At 37.0% G+C, this 9066-nt stretch overlaps 1 protein-coding gene across 1 annotated transcript; it reads right to left on the bottom strand.

Annotated features, from left to right (window-relative positions):
- Positions 1-2202: 2202 nt before the first annotated feature.
- On the bottom strand, positions 2203-3236 carry LOC124248817 (olfactory receptor 1L4-like). Its single transcript, XM_046679349.1, has one exon. It carries the CDS (start codon positions 3145-3147, stop codon positions 2203-2205), a length of 945 nt encoding a protein of 314 aa, XP_046535305.1. The 5' UTR covers positions 3148-3236.
- Between the last annotated feature and the right edge of the window lie 5830 nt (positions 3237-9066).

The raw sequence follows: 9066 nt of genomic DNA, 5'->3' as shown, positions 1-9066 counted from the left end.
TCAGAAGGTATCCTTTGACCTTTCCTCTGATTATATCTACTTTCAGAAGGGACTTATCTTATTCTTATCAATGCTAATTAGCAATTTCCCAAGTTAAATTCTGGGCTCCCTTGCTTGCATAGCAATACTTTTATTATAGTCCCCAGATACTACCTGCCAACATAAGCTCACTCCTTCTGAATTTGGACAGGCTATTTTGTGGGAATTACCTTACATTCAGACAGTGGCAACATTTAGCTCTGACTGAGAAAGTTAGAACTAACCTGCAGGACAGATTGGAAACTCTTTCATCCCAACGTGGTATCTTATGGTCACTTAGTATCTAGAATTCCCTTTAGTTTGAACTTTTAGAATATCTTTGGTCTCTTATGTAAAAGATCTTGATTTCTTAGTGAGCATGTGTTGTTTGGAAAAAGGGGTCAGGGACTGATGTCAGAGTGAGGTCTGACCTAAAACAATATGTTATGTTCCCTGGGACTAAGGACTTAATTAAATTTATAAATTACTGGAAATTGTGATTAATGAATTTATTTATTTAGTATATGCCAGCATCCTTCACATTCTTAAGTGGTATATTGTACTTGGTGGAGCATGAGAAAACTATTGCACATAAATATAGGAAGTGAAAATGTCCTGATCTTCTTAGGTCCTGGTCTCCAAAGCTGAGTGATTAGTGATGGAGAGTGGTGAAAGCCAGGTATGCTTGTACAAATATGGAGTCTGTTGTAAATGGAGTTTGTTTCTTGGATTTCTGGCTTGTTTCCTGATAACTGGAAGAGGACACAATGACAGCAATAGCAGGGATCTTGATGTAGGGCCCTAATGTTCATGTGTTCCATTAGGCCATTAGACATGTCTCCTCATATCTTTAAGGCCAAAGATTTGTATTCAACTTCAGGTCCCACCATTAACAAGCTTTTGATTTATAAAAGCTGGTGGTTATAAAAATGTGATGAAATATTTGAAGCAAAAGGATTCTAGAGAGAATATATACTTTACATTACTATCGTTATTGACAATAACATAATCAGAGAAGGATCAATTAAGCCACAAATTCACACTTACATATTTGTGTATTATCAGAGTTGTGTAGCAGTCATTAATGCAGTTCACCAAATACTTCTGGCTCCCCATTGTAAAGATACTGTTGGCTCTCTTGTGTTTGGTGGTCACAAGATGAGTTGTGGACAATGAGTTGTGGTCAGAAGCGTCATGAGTCACTGCTGGATCAGAGTATTTAATTGCCAGTGCAAAATCTTCAAGAGGCTTTCTCTGCTTCTGACAAAATGATCATTAATATTAACAATGCTGACTACTCCATCAGCTTTGGCCCTTGAATATTTAAAGAGAACGGCATCCTTATACTTTTCTTTGGTGGACACGCAGTGTGAATAAAGAATAAACCTTTGGTTTTAAGGTGTAAAGATTTTGAAAATGTTTGTTCCACAGCATAACCTAGCTTATCCTGACTGATACACATTGCTTTTTCCAGGATATAAAGGGAATTTCCATGAGGATTGTTGTTATGTAGGAAAGGAAGAATTAAGAGGAAGGTGAAATAGAGTCTAGTATTGAGAATACACGTTGTGATGGCACATTGGTGCTTGTGGGGATGTAAACCTGATTGGTAAATTCCTCTATCTTTCCACCGTTATTCTCCCTACTCTCAAATTGAACAAGCCTCACAGGGATTTTCTTTGTTCCTCAAACACATTCCATTGTTTTTGCCTCTACCTGTTTGAGTGGTTTCCATGATTTGAGATGCTCTGCCAGTTTCCTTGTCCTTTTAACTTTCTGTACAAATTCAAACTATCCTTAAGGTCTATCTTTCATCATAATGCCAAGAAGTCTTTCCCAATTTTCTACAAAATTGGGTAATGTCTTATTGTAAAAACTCGTAGGACGTTATAATTCCTTAAGTACCAGCCAATACCAAACTTATAGAAGAGTTATTTGGAAATACTTTATTCCTCTATATGGGTGGCAGATACTATTTTCTTGAAACTTAGATTCCTTGCAGAACTGGCCTGGAAGTGAACATTTATTTGGTCAAGGCCTTTGATAGAAACCAAGTATTTTTATTGTTACTGCTCTTGCACACTACCTCTCATGACCTGTTTGAGTGCCATGTGAAAAACGGGCAGGAAGGATGGTAATTGGATCATCTTTCAGGTCATCTCCCACTTATGAAATTCTATGTTGTTATTCCTTCCATGAATGAATTACAAATCTTAATTTTCTAATACCCATCTTCATATCTTTGTTCCTCAGGCTGTAGATGAAAGGGTTCAACATGGGTGTCACTACTGTGTACATAAGTGTTGCAACCCTGTCCTTCACCATTGAATACATGGACAGGGGTCTAAAATAGACATATATGATACTCCCATAGAACAAGACCACTATGGTGAGGTGGGAGCCACAGGTGGAGAAGGCCTTCCACTTCCCAGCTGCAGAGGGGATTGTGAGCACAGTAATGATTATTCTCAGGTAGGAGAAAAGGATGCACAGGAAGGGGGTCACAATAACAGCCAGGGTCTCAGTCATGACCACCATCTGGTTGGATGAAGTGTCAGAGCAGGATAGTTTTAGCACAGGCTGGGTATCGCAAAAAAAGTGCTTAATGACATGGGAGGCACAGAAAGACAGGCGGGACATGAGTAGTACACGAAGCATGGAATGCAGGTGGGAGATGGTGCAAGAACCCAGCAGCATGAGGAGGCAACGCTGTGGGTTCATAATCACATCATAATGGAAGGGGTTGCAGATGGCTACCAGCCGGTCTATGGCCATAGAAGCCAGTAGGTAGCTGTCAGTGTTCCCAAAAGCCATGAAGAAGTACATTTGGACCAGGCAGCCCATATAGGAGATAGACTTTGTGTCTGATTGGAAATTCACCAGCATCTTGGGCACAATGACTGTTGTGAAGCAGATATCCATGAAGGACAGGTTGCTGAGAAAAAAGTACATAGGGGTATGGAGCCTGGAGTCAGAGTGGATGGTTAGGATGATGAGTACATTCCCCACCAGGGTGACCAGGTACATGATGAGGAAGATGGCAAAGAGGGGCTTCTGTAGGTGAGGGTTGGAAGAGATGCCCAGGAGGGTAAAGCCTGAGGTGCTGCTGTTGTGGTTCTTGATCTCCATGTTTCTGACTTTCTAAGCAGGGTTTGGAGAAACAGTGTTAGAGATATGAAAGGCAATTTTATTAAGAAAATTTCTTCACTAATTTCCAGCTTATGAAGAAGTCCACTGCTATTGGTTAGATTGAATAATATTTACTTAAGATAAAACAGTCATGGGTCCCTTAAAGATGAGAAAACGTTGTGAGACATGCGTTGTTAGGTGATTTTGTTATTGTGTGAACATCATAGACTGTACTTACACAAACCTAGATAATACAGCCTACTACACACCTAGGCTATCTGGCACTAGTCTTATGGGAACAACTTTGTATAGGTGGTCTGTCATTAAGCAAAATATCGTTATGTAGTGTGTGACTGTTGAGAGAAATAGAGAGTAATTTCTGCCAAGGGAAAAATTAAAAAATTCCAGGCTGCTTCGTGAATGAGAAACTGAAATTTTCCTACACACTCTTAGGAAGTTCTATAGGGCATGATTTGTGTGAGTTCTTCTCAATTCTTTTTGTAGATTCTTCTTTGGTTGTTTCTTAAGTAAATTCTTAGCCTCTTTTATTTCTTCTTTCAGGAGAAGGGGTTGCTGGGTCCCCCCTTGAATCAGGATGCTTTCATACAAGTGGTCCCAATGAACGAGGTTCTCTCCTACACAGAGGTGCAGAGGTGGTTGTGGTGGTAGTGGGGGTATAACAAAAGGGAGCAACAGATTTAATCAATGCTCTTTGGTACCCACAGAATTCATGTGAGACTTCCTTAAGTCCTCAGAGCAAAACATGCTTGATGTTTATTTGAGCATTTCTGTTTGGCTAACATGATCTGAAACTTAAATTCTAAGTATTAGTTTAAGAGATATCACTCCAAATAGGAAGATTACCAAGAATAGTCTATGTTACTGAGATTAATTCTTTAAATATATTAGTTTTTTTAATTAAAAGACTATGAAGACCTCATTCTAAACATGCATAGATTGCAGGAATATTGGAAAATGTTATATGTCAATTATGTCTCAATAAACCTGGAAAAAACTCAATTTCTCTCAAATTAATAAAATTCAAAGCACCTGTAATGACACCCCAATGGAATTTTTAACAGGACTTGAGAAGCTCATTCTAAAATTCATCTAGAGAGTCAATGTCTAAGGAAAGACAGGACAATTTTGAAAAAATTAGAATAGTGACAGTGAACTTTTCTAACTCACAATCACAGCACATAATAATGTCAATAAGATGATGGTACACACAGAGAAAAATAAATCCAAGGGCCAGCATAAAGTACTTTCATCTAAAAATTTTCATCTATATGGAACTTAATACTTAGCTATTGAGAAAGGATGAACTATAAATAGGTGATATTTATGGCAATTGGCTGAACATTTGGAAAAAGTGAGCCTAGATTTCTCTTCAACTCACAGAGAGAAATAAAACCCATTTGAATTAACAATCTAACAGGAAAAATCCAAACCATAAAATAAGTATCAGCTAAAATAAAAGAGTGCATTTTTATGGTCAGAAGATGGAGATGTCATTTCAAGAAAGAAATAAAATATAAAGGCAAGAATAACAAAACACTGCATTCAAAAATGTGAAAATGATACCAGAAGAGACCATAAGTAAAGCTAAAATATAAACTATTGACTCAAAGAAAATATCTGCAACACATTTACCAAACATAACTTACGAGAAGATGTTCAATGTCCTTCGAAATCAGAAGATATAAATTAGACTGAAATACAGTTTTCACCTCTTAGATTGTCAATAATAATTTTTTGACAATACCCCAAAGGTAAAAGACCTTACATTTACTTGTAGTGAGGTGGTAATCAGTGTAGGAGTTTTGGTAGTCTATATCAGAATTGAAAATCTACATCTCTTTATCCAATAATTCCACTTATAGATATCTATCCTTTAAAGATAGTCATATATGTGTATAACAAAGATATGTACACACATTTTTATTATAGCATTGCTTATAATACTAAACAAAGGAACACAAACAAAATAATCAGCAATCATAACCATTCACAGAGGAAACAATCTAAATATCCACAAAGGTGAATTATTAAAACAATTTATAGTGCATTACCTTGACTTAGTATCATGGGGTCTCTAAAGAAATGAGATGGCTAATATTAGCCAACATTTTTTAGGACTCAGTATATGTCACACACTGAGCAAAGTGCTTTGAGTGTCTTTTATCATTTTATTTTCTCAAAATCTTGAGAGAACACTATTAGTGTCTCTATTTTGCAGATAAAATATTGAATTTATCAAAGTTAAGTAACTAAGCAGTTCCCATAGTTAGTAAGTGGCAGAGCTGGGATTTGAATTCAGGCATTTGATGGCAGAGCAGAAGCTGTTCATTGCTAAGCTATGTTATCACTCTGACACTACTCTCTGTGTAAGTTGTTAAGTCACAAAAGCAAGTTGCAGAACAATGCATATAGACTAATCTTATTGTTTAATAGAATATATCCTTTATTTATGTGTTTGTTTTTTATGTGTGTGTGTCATTGCCTTCTGAATTGAGATCGAAGGGATGGTATGAGGAGTACCTTCCATATTTAACTTTATGTTATATTGTTTGCTTTTCAAACTAAGGGACACCTGTTTCTTTGTGTTAATTTTATAATTAAAAAAGTGAAAATCCCCTATAATTCTACTTCTAAGAGAACTAGAGTACGTATTGTAAGGTTTTTTAATCTGCATAAATCTATATACATATTATATTCAGGAATGATGTCATGTATCCATAATGGTTTTTCTTCCCTGTGGAGAGTGTTGCAATGGATATTTTGCACAGTAGTCTCCCCTTATCTGCAGTTTCACTGTCTGCTATCGACCACAATCTAAATATATTAAATGGAAAATTCCAGTAAAAAACAATTCATAAATTTTAAATCATGTGTCATTTTGAGTAGCACGATGAAATCTTCTGCTGTCCTGCTTGGTTATCAAATTGAATGCCATGGTATTGCAGTATTCATGCTCAAGTAACCATTGACATCATCTGCACTTGACATCCAACCATCGACATTGTGGTGGCTCGATGATCCTTCTTCTTATGTATTGCTGGAAAGTTAGTAGTAGCCTAAGACTATGTCACAATGCCTACGTCATTCACCTCACTTCATCTCACCATGTAGACATTGTATCATCTCATATCATCACCAGAAAGAGAAGAGTGAAGACAGTACAATAAGATATTTTGTGAGAGAGATAGACCACATTCACATAACTTGCATCACAGTATATTATTATAATTATTGTATTTTACAAATAGTTATTGTTAATTTCTTATTGCGACTAATTTATAAATTAAAGTTCATCATAGGTGTGTATCTATAGGAAAAATATACATAGGGTTTGGTACTGTCTGAGGTTTCAGACATCCACTGGGGGTCTTGGCACATATCCTTCGTGGATAAGGGAGGACTAGTGTATATATAGATTTTGCACTCATGAGAGAGTTCCTATGGTCAGAATACATTCTGATATATGGGATACTGAGTTGGAGTTTATGAAAATTGAAGATTTTAATGGATACTCTCAATCTGAGTCAACTACCCTTCATCTCACTACTCTGCAGGGTATTCATTTGACTCTCTGGACTCTCCCCATTTCCTTCACTGTATCTTTCAGCCTCTTTCCTGGGACTTTGTGTTCCCTGGTGGAGAAAGGCTATGTGATCCTCTTTGGTCTTGAACCTGGAATTCCCAGATCTATGTGATATTTACCAGGGGCAGCGCTTAACCTTCTTCCCATTTTGCAGAATCTGAAAACATTGTAAGTTTCCTTGTGCCTTGGGCAAGTCATTTCACCTCAGCATACCCATGAATAAAATTGGGGTGGGATGGTTCTACTTTCTTCCTCACCTGCTCTTGCATTTGGAGACTCAAATAACAGTCAACAAATGCGTATACCTGTGGTTCCATTACCACAGGAAATTGTAAGCATTAAATTTTGCAGTTTTTAAAATATAAATTATACCCCAATAAGCTATAAAAAATGAAAAGAAGCATTACAAAACCTGGACTGTTTGCAGACTTAATCTACATAGATGATGATCAGAGGATTCTGCCCATTTGGCTGTCCCTGAATAATTTTCAAAGCTGTACCTGAAAAGAATGAATGATTTTGACTGCAGTTGGTTTAGCACTCTCATAGTGAAAGTCAATTCTGCTTACATGCAATGCCTGTTTGTTGCCCCCGGAGCACAGTTGGAGGAGGTATATGCCTGTCGTCTGATGCCAGATAATTATGTATCTTGTGTATCCTGAGATTTTAATGTGAAAATGCAATGTTAGTAGATGAGAGAACTAGAATTAAAAAATGAAGTGCCTGTGTCTCCTTCCAAAATGTTTAGCCTCTCTTTTCCATAGCTGATATTTTTGCTTGACCCACACAAGTTGGAGGTAGAATGATGTTTTATCAAGGCTTTTTGATGATTTGGAAGAAGCATGGTGTTTGACTCACAGTCAATTTAAGAGTAAAAATGGTACCACATATATTTTCTTTTAAAAGCACATTTATAATAACTTGATTGGATTATGTGACTTCTTAATTTTATTATGAATTACATACATTGTTTCAACTCTTTCCTATTATTTAAATAAGATAATGTATGCACACACATTTTTACGCGATATAGCACAATGTAATGGAAAGTCATCATGATTAGTAATGAAACATTTTGTGTTACTGGCAAAAAAATGGACAGTTGATGAAACAGATCAGTAAAGCTTTCTAGAGTTGGCTAATATTATTTCTCATACAATAAACTAGAGGAATGACATGTTAATTTTGAGGCCTGTCATCAGTTAATACTTGGGAAGGATCATCAGAAACTGGGAGCCTTTCCAAGCCTTTTAGATTACACTATATCACCTTAAAAGGTATTTACTCCTTTCATTGATAGACAGAAAATATAGAGTATTCCTATACTTCTCCACTTTCTCCATTGGAACTTTCCACTTTGTGGGCATTTATCATCTCATGTTGGTTTTCTTTCTGTTACTTGCTCACAACTTATGCAAGACTCTTCTCATTGTAACTAGCCCACGTGAACCAAGGAAGCAAAACTTGGAGTACAGAATGTACTTCCTAAACAGAAGGTAAAAATGCTGGGTGGATAATACACAGGCATATGAAAGCTAGCCATCATCCATGCCGCTGCACCCCTGAATGAGCAAGGGCATCAGAGAGATGACTAAACTGGAAAAACATTCAGCTAACATTTATTGGACAGATTCTGTGCTTAGCACTATTCTCATTTAATGCTCACAACAGCACCACAGTGTTAGTAGGATTATTATCCCCCTTTGTAGATAAAAAGAATGAAGTTCAGAGAGTCATTTAGGTGGTTAAGTGGTGGATTTAAGACTCAAACCTAGATATGTCTGATTGTTTGTATTAACTACTTTACCATAACTCTTCCCAGAATACACATGTGGTCAAGAGCTGAGCTGGCCTGTCCTCTGCAGAGAGAAATACTCTTACTGACACTCTTACTGTGTCTTAAGCCTCCTTGCTGACCCACTCATTATTCTCTACCCTTTGATCCCACACATTTGGATCCTTTAAATTTCCTTCAAACCTACTCCCCTTTCTGCCTCTCATTTCAAAAGCTCTATACTCTCCTTTCTTCCTTTCCTTCAGAAGGAATGGCTGTAACATAATTTGGACCCCAGCTCTGTTAGATTCTGAGAAAACAGCAGCTCTCCATTTTTGCAGCATCAGTAACTGATCTTAGAATCTGTCCTGGGTCCAGATTTTTGTAATCCTAACTTCTCCATGTCTACCTTCTTCCTACTTCCAGCAGTAAGACTTATAGACATATAGCCCTCTCAAACAGGTATTTTCTCTTCAGGGATTCTGGAGTGCCTTTTCAGGCCAGGTCCTTCTCTTTTCAGCTTTCTGAAATCTCTCCTTTT

Source organism: Equus quagga, chromosome 1 (genome assembly GCF_021613505.1).
Source record: "Equus quagga isolate Etosha38 chromosome 1, UCLA_HA_Equagga_1.0, whole genome shotgun sequence".
NCBI lineage: Eukaryota > Metazoa > Chordata > Mammalia > Perissodactyla > Equidae > Equus > Equus quagga.
The sequence above is the reverse complement of the archived record's forward strand: the minus strand, read 5'-3'. Positions and strand labels throughout refer to the sequence as shown.